Genomic DNA, 16,556 nt, shown 5'->3' on the forward strand with positions numbered 1-16,556 from the left:
GTATTTATATGTTGTAATAAATATAGTATATGTATATACTCATCGCAATCTTACAGTCAATGTGTTTAAGGATTATGCTCTTTGTTGGTGGACCATGTTCTCAAGGACCTGGTCAAGTTGTAACTGATGATTTACGACAACCAATTAGATCACATCACGATATTCAAAAGGATAATGCTAAGCATATGAAAAAGGCAACTAAACATTATGATGCACTTGCATCACGCGCTGCAACTAATGGTCACATAATAGATATTTATTCCTGTGCTCTTGATCAAACTGGTTTATTAGAAATGCGACAATGTTGCAATTCTACTGGTGGTCATATGGTGATGGGGGATTCATTTAATTCTTCTTTATTTAAACAAACTTTTCAACGAGTATTTGCTAAGGATGCAAAGGGTGACTTGAAAATGGCATTTAATGCCACTTTAGAAGTAAAAACATCTCGGGAAATTAAAGTTTCTGGAGCAATTGGACCTTGCGTATCATTGGGGGTGAAAGGATCTAGCATTGGAGAACAAGAAGTAGGTTTAGGTGGTACTTGTCAATGGAAATTTTGTTCATTGACACCATCTACAACAACAGCACTATTCTTTGAAGTTGTAAATCAGCATACAGCCCCAATTCCGCAAGGTGGAAGAGGCTGTATTCAATTTATTACCCAATATCAACATAGTAATGGACAAAGGAGAATTAGAGTTACTACTATTGCAAGAAAGTAAGTATATTTTTTCTCACACATCATTATGCATGCAATGTTATATCATAAATCTGATAATATTAAAATATATTTAATTGGTTCAGTTGGGCAGATGCATCATCATCTTTACATCATGTAAGCGCTGGATTTGATCAAGAAGCAGCAGCTGTTCTTATGTCACGTTTAGCTGTATTTAGAGCAGAAAGTGATGATAGTCCAGATGTTTTAAGATGGGTCGACCGCATGCTGATTAGACTTGTTAGTAGTTCAATAAAATTATATGCTCAATTACATTTAGTAAAGTATAAAGTATAAAGCCTAAATTTTACACTTTTATACACATATATATTACACATATACACACAAATATATATTGTATCTATATATTTTGAGATATAAAATCTTATTGTTGCAGTGTCAAAAATTCGGAGAATATGCAAAAGATGATCCAAATAGCTTTAGATTGGCAGAAAACTTTTCCTTATATCCACAATTTATGTATCATTTGCGCAGATCGCAATTCTTACAAGTATTCAATAATTCGCCAGATGAAACTAGTTTTTATAGGTAAGCTGTCTTGTGTTTTATTTTTATGCGAAGCACCTGATACTTGAATCTTATTTACATATTTAGATCTCATTTCATACATTGATATATATTTCTTGACATTCCAGACATATGCTTATGCGTGAAGATTTAACAAATTCTTTAATTATGGTCCAACCAATTTTATACAGTTATGGATTTAATGGTCCTCCAGAACCAGTATTATTAGATACTTCATCTATTCAACCTGAGAGAATTTTATTAATGGATACATTTTTTCAAATACTTATATTTCATGGAGAGGTAAACAATATTTAATTAACACATATATAATCTGTTTGAGGCACACAGTACATATGTACAGAGAAAATATGTTTTGTAATTAAAATATACAATTTTATATATTTTCTTCTTTATATAATTCTCAAGAACATGTTTAAAATGATGATAAAAAGCTAATGTTTTCTGTGATTTTTTATTTTTATTTTTAATCAATTTTAATATATATTATATTTCTTTACATAAATACGAGTATATAATAATATAATAATATAATATTATATAATATTATAATAGTATAACAATATAATATTTATTATTTCTTATAAATATAAATATGGAAAAATATGCACACATTAAATATCATGAATCTGAACATAATTCCATGCTAAGTAAACTGTCAACATTATGTGAAAATTTAACATAGTGTAGAATTAATATTAATATATATATATATATATTGATTGATTGATTGATTTATTTTTATTTATCAATCCCATAACTTAACCAACACATATATATATATATATATATATATATATATATATATATATATATATATATATATATATATTTTGTCTACATACATACATACGTACATATTATTTAGATCTGTGTTTTGATTGCATATGAAACTCATGAAAAAAATTTATTCACTAATATATTGTTGTAAAATTTATTTTTTCAGACTATTGCGCAATGGCGACAATTGAAATATCAAGATCTGCCAGAATATGAAAATTTCCGACAATTATTAGCAGCGCCTGTTGATGATGCAGCTGAAATCTTAGCTGGTAGATTTCCCGCACCTCGGTATATTGATACAGAGCAAGGTGGTTCTCAAGCTAGATTTTTATTGAGTAAGGTCAACCCAAGTCAGACTCACAACAATATGTATGCTTATGGCGCGGTAAGTACAAATATATTTAATATTTTGAGATCTTGTTTTATTAAAATAATTTGTCACAAAAGAAGATAAAAGATATATCAACATTTTTTTTTTAAGGATATTCTCTACAACATCTAAGAACTTTATTTGATAACTTCTATAATTAAACATTGGTTGTATGTTGATGAAAATGTTAGGAATAATATTAGTAATTTTTGAATTTTATTACGTGTCTTGATATCGAAATAATCACATTTTCTTAAAAGTAAAAACCAGATTTGTTTTACTGTATATTACTATAAAATCATACATAGTAAAATGATATGTTATAAAGTTATTAAAAATTTCATATCTAAAATTTTATTTATTATTATATTATATAGTATTATATATTATATAATGTATTATTGAATATTATAAAATATTTACTTGAAAATTATATACATAAAATTGATAAAATTAAAGTTGAGAAAATGCATCTAATTTTTAAAATACAGTTGTTGAAATTGGTGGAAAGTTTATTTTTAACAGCTATTTCCTTATATATGATACTTGGAAAACTTTAATTACAATAAGTAAAAAGAGGATTTCTAAAATATACAATAAAATAAAAATGTTTACAAAATTTTTTATATAACGTTAAAATTATTCTAATATTTTAATAAAAATTATAATTTAAGATTCAGCTATAAGAAAGTGTTAAAAATAATATTATTATAAAAAAATCCGGTCTAATATTAAATTTTCACTATGTGTAAAAGATTTCATTTCAAATAGATTAAAAAGTATCAACAATTGAAAGAAGTGCGAATAATGTCTATAAATTACATACCATTTGTAATTAATATTTTTATTTTATGTTACCATGATCCTGTGAACTAGGGGATGCCGATACCTAACGGGGTGTGTTATTTTTTAATTTTTTTTCTTCTATTTGCTTAGCTGCTTTGGTGACTGGATATTTAAGATTAACAGATTGATATTCATGTGAAAATGCATCTCGTTGATTCTTTTATAATTTAATTTATTATTTTTATTCATTTATTTTATTATTTTTTTAATCATCTTATTTTGTTAAAAAGAAAATATTTAATAATTTTACAGTTGTATATAGATTGTTTCGGAAAATCTAGTATAAGCAAAAAGTAATTTCTCGTACAAAAATAAATAGAAAATATAAGATAAAATATCTTTTACAAGATTTTGTTTGAAAAAAATTTTTATTTCATGTTTTACTTCACTTATTTTTGCATGAGAAATCACCTTTCAATATAAAAATGAACCAAATATACATATTGGTGGTATATCATTATGTTAATCGTGTGAAAATAAACTTTAGTAAATTTACAATGATATAGATGCATTTTGATATTTCAACTATATTCAAGTTTGGATTCTACTAATTATTTTGCAGGTTGCACAAAGTGACTTTATAATAATTCTCATTATTGGTTATAAAATAATAATATATTGTGTTATATATATATATATATATATATATATATATATATATATATATATATATATATATATATATATATATATATATATATATATATACACATACATATACATATACATGTACATATACATATATACATTCATACATACATATATTTATATATATAATATATATACCTGGTGGTGGGAAGCTGAAATTAAATTTTAATTTTCAAATTATTTGTATTTTTTAACACGTGTAGCATATCTCAGATTTATTGAAAAATATTGCACAAATCGATTTTTTAACATTGATATTCGATCAGTTTGGTATATTTTGAAGGTAGAAAACTTTCCAATTTCCTTTACATTTTTGTTTTATTAAACAAATTGTGAAACTAGATTCTCAGAAATCTTTGTATGTATTTTTAGTGTAAAATGTATATAATGAGATCACTGTAAAAAAGATTAAGGAAAAATTAACTCAAGTTCGTCAAGAAATTCAAAATACAATTTAAAAAAAATGTTTGGTAAATTTTTCGTACTTCTTTTTTTAATTAAAACATTTTAGATTAAAAATTTTAATTTTCTTAACCACGTGAAACATATTTTATATTTTGTTAAATAAGAAAATTTATGAATAATAAAATAAAAACGTCCTCTTATCTTTCTGTTTCCCTCCCTCCTTTTTCTCTTTTACACTCTATGACACATAATTTGAATAAACAAAAATTGAAATATTTTAGGTAATTAAACAAATAAATTAAAAAAATATATCTTTAACAAATGTTTTTTAATTTGTAAATAAAAATTGTTTTGATGATATTAGACAAATGTTATATTTTTTTTTATAAATATTGAAAATGGTAAAAACCATAATTATCATATATCATTATTTAGCGTAGTAACAAATAATTATCTTATTTTCTTTTATTTAGGAGAGCGGCGCGCCTGTTTTGACGGATGATGTTAGCTTACAAGTATTCATGGAACATTTGAAGAAATTAGCTGTATCATCTACAGCATAAATCAATATACATATTATAAATATTATAAGATTTATATATATATATATATATATATATATATATATATATATATTTGTAGTAAACATTCATTTATATTATCGATAATTTATATATTAAGAAGGAATAAATTAATAAAAATTATTATGGAAAAATAAAGAGTAACTGAAAAATAAATGTAAATTAAATATATTTTTTTTTAATATTACAATAAATTAAACACAAAAGAAATAATTTCAAAACTTTATATCTTCTAATTGCATGATTTCCAGTATCATAATTATAATATGATTGCAGTGAGAGATCAGAAGTTTTAAAAAATAGAGAGACAACACTTGTTTTTCCCTCTGTATCGCGGAAAATATATTATTATTTATCTTCCTTTTAAAAGTCTTATCCTTTGCTCTATCTTTACCTTTTATCTTTTACTCTTATTAAAACTTTTGTCCTGTAAAGAAATATACTTATAGCCAAAACATTAGTTTTGATATTTTTATTAAAGATTATTCTTTTTGTATCAACATATTGTATATGGCTATCGAGTTTATAGATCATACATAGAGAAAGAGAGAGAATTGCTGCAACAATATGTCTAATGTAGATATTATACATAATTATATTGTAATATTTATATGACAATGTGTAATATCGGTACATTAACGTCCGATTAGCAGCAGAAAAGTCTTCAAGAAATCTTACATTTTTATCTATTTTGATACGCATATTACAATGACATTGGATGACATTAGCATATGATTGCACTCTATGCTGAGAAGGATGATAGGAAATCAGTAACTACTTTCTTTAATTTTGCATCAGACTCTTCACTAATTATGTTTTCTTTTGCAATAGTAGCAAGAAGATCTTGCTGAGTAGATCTAGAAAAGAAATTACGTACATTATAAAAATTTCGCATTAGTTAAACACTATATTAAATACTATATTAGGTACCTGATGTGTGCAAGAAATTCTTTTTCAAAAGTAGTAATCTTTGCAGGATCCATCTTGTCGAGATAACCACGCACACCACAGTATATGACAGCTACCTGTTCCTCAATAGCCATAGGTACTAAAAAGATACATATCAGATATGTAAAAGTATGTAAAGGTACATAAATTGAGTTATACTGAAAGCTAAAACTGTTAAAATCATTAAAATTGTGACATCTTACCATATTGTCCCTGTTTGAGAAGTTCTGTTAACCTTACACCACGATTTAGCAACTGTTGGGTTGCAGCATCCAAATCCGAACCGAATTGAGCGAAAGCCGCTACTTCGCGGTATTGAGCCAATTCCAATTTCATCGAGCCAGCAACCTATATGCAATTGAATATCATAAAATCAATGTTTTAAATTTATCATATAAATTTTTTTATTATTTATAGTATAAATAAAAAAATATCTATATAATTTTAAAGACATATAATTCTTTGGTGTTATAATTGAATGTATTGAAAAATTTATATACAATACCTGCTTCATGGCTTTAGTCTGAGCAGCAGATCCAACACGTGATACAGATAAACCTACGTTGATAGCAGGTCGGATACCTTTATAAAACAATTCCGTTTCCAAGAAGATCTGACCATCAGTAATAGAAATTACATTTGTAGGAATATAAGCAGACACATCACCAGCTTGCGTTTCAATGACGGGTAAAGCTGTTAACGAACCACTACCCAAACTGTCATTCATTTTGGCTGCTCTCTCAAGCAGACGAGAATGAAGATAAAATACATCGCCAGGATAAGCTTCACGACCTGGTGGTCTTCTAAGTAGCAAAGACATTTGTCGATAGGCAACAGCTTGCTTAGATAAATCGTCATAAATAATTAAAGCGTGCTTCCCATTATCTCTGCAAAATAATAATCCCCATACAAGTTTCTTTTTGCAGCAATAAAATCGATATATTGTACACAGGACATATATATTATTTTTTTTTAAATAAAAAAGAACATAAATAAAAGATGTAGTATAATACAAATGTCAATTTAAATGTTTACCTGAAAAATTCCCCCATAGCGCATCCAGAATATGGAGCCAAGTACTGAAGTGGTGCTGCATCAGAGGCAGTGGCAGATACAATGATAGTGTAATTAATAGCATTACTATCTGTTAAACGTTTTACAATTTGTGCAACAGTAGATCTCTTCTGACCAACAGCAACATAAATGCAATATAATTTCTTCTTTTCTTCTCCACCATCATTGAAACGTTTTTGATTGATCATTGTATCAATGGCAAGGGCAGTCTTTCCAGTCTGTCGGTCTCCAATAATCAATTCACGTTGACCACGACCGATAGGTACTAAGGAATCCACAGCTTTAATTCCAGTTTGCATAGGTTCTCTGACCGATACTCTGTTAGAAGAGGGAATATATCATATGCACGCAGTGAAATTAATTATTTAAATCATTTACTTTTTAATCTATTGCAAAACAGGATGATATCAATTATGATGTTCACATAAAAATGGAATATCACTATTCTCGAAGTTTCGCATAAAGAAATTAAGAGGCACAAAATTATAATTTTATTATATATTACCTGGGAATAATGCCTGGAGCTTTTGTTCCAATACGAAATCTCAATTTGCTGGTTAGAGGTCCTTTGCCATCTATAGGATTGCCCAAGGCATCGACAACACGACCCAACAATTCTTCGCCGACAGGAACATCAACAATGGCACCAGTACGTTTCACGATATCCCCCTCCTTAATGTGCCTGTCATTACCGAATACGACAACGCCTACATTGTCAGGTTCCAAGTTTAATGCCATACCTTTCAAACCTGAGCTGAATTCCACCATTTCGTCAGCTTGAATATTCTTCAATCCATATACACGCGCGATACCATCTCCAATGCTGAGTACTCTACCGGTTTCTTCGAGATTAGCCTAAAATGAGATTAACCTTGAATTAATCTGCTTTATAATATATCCAAAAATAAAATCTTGTTTTAAAAAGTAAAAATAAAATTTATAAAAACATATATATATATATATATATATATATATATATATATATATATAATTATTGCATGATATCAAATGATAATATGATAATTTGATATAATATGATAATTTGTCTTTTATAAAGAATTTACCTTTGGTGCCGATCCAAGAATACGTTCTTCCAGGATGGAAGAAATTTCCGCCGAACGACGGCTGCACGAGACATGATATTTGCAAGAAGCTACAGCAGTTGCAGGCCAAGTAATCTGTTAAAAAAGAAAGGAAAAATACATATATGTAGATATATATGTATACATAAAAGAAATGTATTACATAACTTGCTGCTCCAACACATTTTATGTAATAGACAAATACTATTGACATTTCACGTATCGTTAAATTTTGTCATCGAGCAAATTATAAATCAAAATATTTGATTAATTTTTTATCTATAGTACGACTTGATCGAAAATAACGAAAGGATAAAACCGGAGAATAGCACAGTTCTGATAAGTGGAAAATGTCGGCACGTTCCGCTAGGCGTTTAACGTGTCACGGGTACAAGTATTAATGAGAGATTTCTTTTTTGGTCAATTACCTGAGACGTGGTATTCGGCAGATGCCTAATTAAAGACGAAGTCAAACGCAAGGACAAGAGTGCCATTTTTTTTCAATTGATGATTACGAAAATCTCGTTTGCTTCAAAGTAAAGTAGCGACTGTTAGGGTAGGGACCAGCGAGAAGATCAAAAGAACGTCCGTGATATCCCTTGATATTCCCCATCTACTCCCCACTCTGAACACTGAACTCCATGCGCAGCGCAGGAAATCGCAGCCATCGATTTGCTTTCGTAATTGGATATGTATGCATATACATATTGTGGTCGTGTTCCGATATTCACTGCCAGTACTGAAAATCTATAGTGTACGTGACGTTAATTATAGACTTTTAATATTGACAGTGAATATTGGAACACAGTCAGGATACATACATACATACATACATACATACATATATATATACATACATACATACATACATACATATATATATATATATATATATATATATATATATATATATGCAGTGTTTTCGAATGAACTCCAACTGGTTAATCCAACTCGGATCAATTGATCACTATATTTTACTATAAATCCAAGTCTTTGATTGGCAGAAACAATGCAATGACGTCATTAATCACTCTCAGAGCGATTAAGGGTTCATAAGAATATGAAATTGACCAATCAATTTCCTTATGCTTATAGTTATGCGCTTATGCAAAAGTCTGTGTTCGGGCCTTAAACCTATTACATTCCTACATTCGAAAACGCCATTAGTGTGCATCTTACATCAGCGTCGACAGGCGTCAAGTACTTGGTTATTTCATTTCGTCGTATCGATTATTCTTTCCGCATATGATCGATCGTTTTCGTTTAAAAACAAGCGCACAATAAAACAGCAAGAACAAAGTTTGTATGGAGAAAACTTTGATGACGTGCGTGTATATGCGAATGTGATACTTATCAACATTTTACGATTTTTCGTTTCGTTTTCGATAATGATATTTCGGAAATTTAGCGAATTATTTAAAATTCTAATCAAGTAATATAATTACTGTCTTTATGACTATAATCGATAAACGAGTCATTTATAACGAGAGAGAATTGTGAAAATGCATATACATCTTACGCATATACATCTCATATTAGAGTTGATACATATGTGTATATACACATTTGCAACTAAGCATATATGTAATTTCAATACATGGAAGATTATCCGTTTGTAAAATTTCTTTATCTTATATCAAAGAATTGTCCAGTAACAAAAAAGTGAGACAATATGGACTCGGCTGCGACGGAGTTGGAACATATAGAGAAGCTGGCAAAGGAAGCTGAATGCTTAAAGATACGTTTGGAAGATGAGCGACAGAAGTTAAATGATATCACGCGTAATTGTCGCAATTTTATTTGCCAATATGTTGCTTATATATACATACAAATATTTGCAAACTCTTAATCTCTCTTTAATATTTTATATATATTTATATATTAGCTTTTAAAAAAGATTGAAAGATACTATATGTACTTTATACTTTGTACACACACCATATACAAGAGAGATATGATTTTTATTAATAATATATTTCCCTATTTCTATAATAAAAAAATAATTACATTAATAATAAGATTGGAGATATAACTTTTTTTTTACTGTTTTAAATATCTAATACATCTGTATGAAATATATTTATGCTTTGTTTTAGTTGCTAGTGTAGCTGATAGGCTCGAAGCAATTAATTGTATAAATGTAAAACCCAGACGTATCTTAAAAGGACATCAAGCCAAAGTTTTATGTTCCGATTGGTCTCCTGATAAGCGTCATATTGTTTCCTCTTCGCAGGTATTTATAACATTATTTATAATGATATTTATCTTATATTATACAATAATAGTATACAAAATATCACTTAACTTTAAGGATGGAAGAATGATTATATGGGATGCCTTTACTACAAATAAAGAACATGCTGTTAGTATGCCAACCAGATGGGTGATGGCATGTGCTTATGGCCCTAGTGGCACTTTAGTTGCATGCGGGTATTTATCATAATAAATTATGATAAATTTATCATATATCAAGGAAAAGATGTCAACGAGAGATTCTCAGTGTGATAAATTGCTATCGATGATACTGTGTTCTGTTGCAGAGGTTTGGATAATAAAGTTACAGTATATACATTAAGTCTAGAGGATGATGTTTCGGCTCATAAAAAAACCGTTGGCACACATACGTCGTATATGTCATGCTGTGCGTTTCCCAACAGTGATCAACAGATTTTAACGGGCAGCGGGGACAGCACATGTGGTTTGTGGGATGTAGAGAGTGGACAACTATTACAGAGTTTTCAAGGACATTCCAGCGATGTCATGTCCATTGATTTAGCCCCGAGTGAAACGGGGAATACATTTGTGTCAGGTGGTTGCGACAAATTGGTTTTAATTTGGGATATGCGCAGTGGCCAGTGTGTACAAAGCTTCGAAGGACATCAATCCGATGTTAACTCAGTATGTAATAGTTTTTATAGTTATATATCTCTATGACTTGTCACATAGTATTGTGATGAATAAAAAATTATATAATAATTGATATATATCGTATCTTCTGCTTTTCAAAATATGAATATTTAATATAGTATTATTGTATTCGCGATGCAAACAGGTGAGATTTCATCCAGGCGGTGATGCGGTAGCAACAGGTTCGGACGATGCTACTTGTCGCTTATTCGATCTGCGCGCTGATAGAGAAGTCGCGGTATATGCAAAAGAGAGTATAATATTTGGTGCGAATGCGGTTGATCTGAGTGTAAGCGGGCGATTGCTTTTCGCCGGATACAATGATTATACAGTGAACGTGTGGGATACTTTAAAATGCCAACGAGTGGCATTATTGTACGGGCATGAAAATCGAGTTTCATGTCTAAGGGTTTCACCGGATGGTACTGCTCTATCTACTGGAAGCTGGGATTCAACTTTACGAGTTTGGGCTTAAGATTATAACTATTATGTTAAGAATGTTGGGATACTCTTCCTATTCAGCAGATAATATATATTTCCTATTTTGTCTTATTTATTTAAATTCTCGCCTTTGCAGCTATTTTTTATATGTTAATTCTTGTTTTCATAAAATACCATATATATATATATATATATATATATATATATATATATATATATATATATATATATATATATATATATATATATGGATAATGTATATATATATAGAATGTATTCAACAATTATGTATTTTCAGTAGCCTGTTTAAACCTGTTATATCATATGCGAGATGTAATTGGTAATATTTAACATAAATATGATAATATAATAATATTAATGAAATTGCATTAGCTGGCTCTAATTTACACAAAAATTTTAGTTAGTACAAAAAATTAGTGTATATGACAAAAAAAAATAAAGATTTCATAAGTCCAAATTTTTTTTGTAAACGTTATTTTGTTTTTTCGTGTATTTTTTCAATTTTTTGTGTGAAAATTAATGGAAATTTATTAAATATTGACTATTTATTAATTGTAACTTTTGCATATTTGTTTTAAAATAGTAAATTTTTTGACAATGTAAATGTGTTTAATTATATTAAAATATTTTTAAACTTTTATTTCTATCTCTAAGATAATAATTTTATATATATACAAAATTATATAATATATATGAAATTATATAATATATGAAATTATATATGAATTATATAATATAATATATATGAAATTATGAAAAAAATCCTCTCTTTTCGGTTATCGACTTATGGCCCACTCTATATATCTCGATCAGCTGGCCAATTGTCTGTTATGCGTCATCTACAATAGGTGGAAGCCTTAAGCCATAAGAAATTGATCAATCACAGTTGGATTGCGAGAAGAATAATCGAATATGATTGGTTAATTTCTTACGGCTTAAAGTTCACTATACTTATTGTAGATTCAGCCTTAACTGATAAGTTTTTCGTAGCAACATTAGTATCTAGCACCAGCGACATATGTACAATTCCTATAACAAGTGCCGCGAGTCTGACTTAGCACTTTGCGGTTACTTGTATTCATTATTATTAAAAGAAATCTTATTTTAATTTGATATTTTACAGATACAATAATATATTTATATATACTGTAGTGTGCTACGTACGAGGAATAAATATGCCTCAATACACAGGTATGTACTCGAATATCTAACCAAAAAGTGTATATTATCAAATTTATTTAATAGATAAAAAAAGTGAAGAGGGAATTTATTATAATTTCTGTGGCATATATTTGCTTACATTAAAAGAAGAAATCTTATTTTAAAATTTATTGAAAATATAATCAAAAGTATATGCTTACTAAGATAATCTAGCAGGACCTAGATCTGATTTAAATTTGAACTTAGGCTAATCCGTTTATTTTATTTATTTTTATACAATATATATTTTTGTTGTTTATGTAATATTTGTACAATATATTATTACTCACCAATTAAATTTGTCGTTTACTGAAATTATATCTTATAGCTTGATTTTTTTAAATAAAAAGTTATGTTTTTGACTATTTTATATTTGTTATGCATGTAAGATACATATAATACAAATATATATTTGCAATTTTTGTTCAATATTTTATATCTTAACGATATGTTTCAGTTAAAGTTAAATGGGGCAAAGAACTTTTTTCCAATGTAGAAGTTAATACCGAAGAAGAACCAATGTTGTTTAAAGCACAGCTCTTTGCTTTGACTGGGGTTCAACCAGAAAGACAGAAAGTTATGCTTAAAGGAATGACACTCAAAGACGATGATTGGGGCAATTTGAAACTTAAAGATGTAATGAATAAATAAATATATATACACACACACACACACACACACACACACACACACACACATACACACAAAATTATTGTTTTAATTGTATCCAAAATCTTATTATATATCTGAAAGATTTAGAATTCATTGTTCATTATATTAGGGTGTCACAGTACTTATGATGGGTTCTAAGGAAGAAGATGTACCTACAGAACCAATGGAGAAACCAATATTTTTGGAAGATATGAATGAAGCTGAATTAGCTACAGCTTTAGATCTACCAGCTGGTTTACATAATCTTGGCAACACTTGCTATCTGAATGCAACAGTGCAATGTTTAAAAACTGTGCCAGAATTACGAGAAGCCTTGAAGATTTTTCCAGGCGGCTGGGCGACAGCTGCGAGTTTATCATTACCCGCGCAAAGTATAACCGCGGCATTAAGGGATCTATATGACAATATGGATAAGGGAACATCTAGAGCGCCGCTTGTTCTAGTTCAAATGCTGCATTTAGCTTTCCCAAGATTTGCAGAAAAGACTGAACAAGGAGTATTTCAACAACAAGATGCAAACGAATGCTGGACCGAGTTGATTAGGATGTTGCAGCAAAAGTTACCTGCAAAGGTTATCATTGTTGTGTAATATATGTTAGCAACTTTTTTTTAATTTATCATATACTATATGCGTATATTACTATACAAGCAATACAAGTGATTTATGTATAGGATAACTATTGTAAGCTTTGTATACTTGTAACAGAACAATGCAGATATATCGGAAGATGATACCGAAACTTATAAACCACGTTCATTCATTGAACAATATTTTGGAGGTATATTTGATTATGAATTAAAGTGCGTTGAATCCGAGGACGAACCAGCTACTACTGGAAAAGAAGAATTCTTACAATTGAGCTGTTTTATTTCAACTGATGTCAAACACATGTATTTCGGACTTAGGAACAAAATGCAGGAGCAAATTACGAAAATGTCTCCGACGCTTGGAAGAAATGCCGTTTATACAAAAACGGTACATTTTTAAATTACACATATACATACAGTAATCTCAAAATTATGCAAATGATATTTTTATGAGAAGAAGCTATTCATATAGTTAAAGAAAAATACAGATTATTTAAAAATAAAATATTTCTAATTTTAATATGACAACAAATTTGTAAAATATTTCTTGAGATAAATTAAGACACACACACACACACACACACACACACACACACACACATATATATATAGTGTATATTTGTACTTTTTCAGTCAAAGATCAGCAGGTTACCAGCATATTTAACTATACAGTTTGTACGGTTTTATTATAAGGAAAAAGAAGCGATTAATGCAAAAATATTGAAAGATGTTAAATTTCCTTTGGAATTTGATGCTTTTGAATTATGTAGCCCTGAACTTCAAAACAAACTCATTCCAATGCGTGAGAAATTCAAAGAATACGAAGATACTCTGGTGGAAGAATCTTGTAATGCAAAAGCTAAAGATAAAGGAGATAGCATTATGAAAATAATAAAACAAGAACCATTTTGGTTTAAGAACGGTAAGAATATGAAAAAATTTATTTATATCTAAATTTGTAGAATGCATCAATAAATCCCTAAATAAATTTAGGGATTTATTAATGCATTCTACAAATTTCACACAATATCAATATACTCATATTGCAGATTTGGGATCAAATAATAGCGGTTATTATAAATTACAAGCAGTTCTCACGCACAGAGGACGTTCCAGCAGTAGCGGTCATTATGTTGCATGGATTTGTCAAAAAGGTGATACATGGATGAAATGCGATGATGATGTTGTTACAGCTGTTACTACTGAAGAAGTTTTAAAACTCAGCGGAGGCGGTGATTGGCATTGCGCGTACGTTCTTTTATACGGTCCGAGAATCTTGGAAGTGAAAGAGAACAATACGACCGAGAATACAAACAATACTGAAACTTAACTGCCAAATAATTGATTTAAAGAATTGCGCTAGACAAGAAATTGCTTATGTTGCTAGCTCCCTATGATAAATTCATTTGTTTTTATACCAATTAATACAAGTGTCATTAAATATTGTTATTAACAATGTGCTATAATGCTATAATGCTATAATGCTCGCGCATAAAATATTTGTAATTTGAATAACAATTTCGGCACATGCAGATATAAAAATAATTAATTATCTATAATAATTTTGTAGATAAATATGAGTGAAAAACAAGATCTCTCATTCAATCTTTAGTTTTCCATTCCAAAATCGTAAGCTTGTAGTAACAAGTATACAATCAATAAATCTAGTAGAGTACATACGTACACACGCGCGCGCGCGCACGCACCCACACACACACGCACACACATGTAATCTAAGTATGCAAACAATAAGAGGATACTGTTATTTACTGCTTGTTACTGAATATATGAAATACTACTATATTGCTAGTCACGTATCTTCACGTATCAATAAGCGGCGTTAAGGCCATTGTACGTTAAAAAATTTTAGTCGTAATCATAAGGTCGTAAGAAAATTGACCAATCACAATTCAAACATTCTAAACATAATAAAAATGTTTGAACTGTGATTGGTTGATTTATTTACGGCTTTACGATTATGACTAAAATTTTTTAACGTACAATGGCCTTTAGCGAAAACATTACAGTGCAGATGTATATCAACCTCTCGCTCCCACAATTTGTGTACTTGACGCAATACGCATGTGCGAATTTTGTTAAGCCAATAATATTACATATATGGCCTACGTATCCAGCGCATGCGCATTGCGTCAAGTACACAAATTGTGAAAACGAGAGGTTGATATATATTTTCACCGTAATGTCTTCGCTAACGCTGCTTATTCGGAAGATACTAGCAATATAATAGTATTACATATATGGTACTACTACTGTCGGCAATATGAAAAGTAGATGTAGCATAGACATAAACCAAAATTGAAACGTTAACGTAGCATGGAAATGAGCCATTCAGCTGTTTTAAGCGGGGAGCACACACTTTTGCATAAGCGCATAATCATAAACATAAAGAAATTGATTGGTCCACAAATATATGCATAAGGAAATGAACCAATCAATTTCCTTATGCTTATAATTATGCAAAAGTGTGTGTTCCCCGCTTTATCCTGCCTGAAATGGTCGTGGCCATATAATTCTAAAGCGGGGAGCACACACTTTTGCATAAGCGCATAACAATAAACATAAAGAAATTGATTGGTTCATTTTCTTATGCATTTGTGGACCAATCAATTTCTTTATGTTTATGGTTATGCGCTTATGCAAAAGTGTGTGCTCCCCGCTTAAGCGGTCGTAAAATGAATGTAGAGGCGCTGCTGTACGGG

General features: G+C 29.3%; 4 protein-coding genes across 6 annotated transcripts in view; 3 read left to right on the forward strand and 1 right to left on the reverse strand.

Moving 5' to 3' along the window:
• LOC126853536 (protein transport protein Sec23A) overlaps positions 1–5,041 on the forward strand; it is a 7,544-nt gene extending 2,503 nt beyond the window's left edge. For 2 of the 3 annotated variants that reach the window (XM_050599371.1, XM_050599370.1), the window contains exons 6-12: positions 71–721; positions 808–961; positions 1,119–1,270; positions 1,378–1,552; positions 2,217–2,438; positions 3,300–3,320; positions 4,796–5,041. In XM_050599371.1, coding sequence (XP_050455328.1) covers positions 71–721; positions 808–961; positions 1,119–1,270; positions 1,378–1,552; positions 2,217–2,438; positions 3,300–3,320; positions 4,796–4,885 — 1,465 coding nt within the window. In that variant the 3' untranslated portion in view covers positions 4,886–5,041. The remainder of the gene's footprint in view (positions 1–70; positions 722–807; positions 962–1,118; positions 1,271–1,377; positions 1,553–2,216; positions 2,439–3,299; positions 3,321–4,795) is intronic. The other variant, XM_050599372.1, reaches the window with a different exon arrangement.
• A 14-nt stretch (positions 5,042–5,055) lies between these two features.
• LOC126853538 (ATP synthase subunit alpha, mitochondrial) lies at positions 5,056–8,636 on the reverse strand. The gene is made up of 8 exons (XM_050599374.1): positions 8,436–8,636; positions 7,990–8,103; positions 7,431–7,780; positions 6,887–7,243; positions 6,357–6,738; positions 6,055–6,199; positions 5,834–5,951; positions 5,056–5,760 (listed from the first exon to the last, which is right to left on the reverse strand). Exons 1-8 carry the CDS (start codon positions 8,499–8,501, stop codon positions 5,646–5,648), a joined length of 1,647 nt encoding a protein of 548 aa, XP_050455331.1. The 5' UTR covers positions 8,502–8,636; the 3' UTR covers positions 5,056–5,645.
• Positions 8,637–9,152: 516 nt separating this feature from the next.
• LOC126853559 (guanine nucleotide-binding protein subunit beta-5) lies at positions 9,153–11,551 on the forward strand. Its single transcript, XM_050599404.1, has 5 exons — positions 9,153–9,788; positions 10,104–10,240; positions 10,319–10,437; positions 10,548–10,905; positions 11,060–11,551. Exons 1-5 carry the CDS (start codon positions 9,680–9,682, stop codon positions 11,387–11,389), a joined length of 1,053 nt encoding a protein of 350 aa, XP_050455361.1. The 5' UTR covers positions 9,153–9,679; the 3' UTR covers positions 11,390–11,551.
• A 740-nt stretch (positions 11,552–12,291) lies between these two features.
• LOC126853558 (ubiquitin carboxyl-terminal hydrolase 14) lies at positions 12,292–15,427 on the forward strand. The gene is made up of 6 exons (XM_050599402.1): positions 12,292–12,567; positions 13,034–13,212; positions 13,358–13,819; positions 13,955–14,224; positions 14,470–14,758; positions 14,886–15,427. The coding sequence occupies exons 1-6, from the start codon at positions 12,552–12,554 to the stop codon at positions 15,164–15,166; spliced, it is 1,497 nt and encodes a 498-aa protein (XP_050455359.1). The 5' UTR covers positions 12,292–12,551; the 3' UTR covers positions 15,167–15,427.
• The last annotated feature ends 1,129 nt before the right edge of the window (positions 15,428–16,556 follow it).

This window comes from Cataglyphis hispanica, chromosome 12 (assembly GCF_021464435.1).
Source record: "Cataglyphis hispanica isolate Lineage 1 chromosome 12, ULB_Chis1_1.0, whole genome shotgun sequence".
NCBI lineage: Eukaryota > Metazoa > Arthropoda > Insecta > Hymenoptera > Formicidae > Cataglyphis > Cataglyphis hispanica.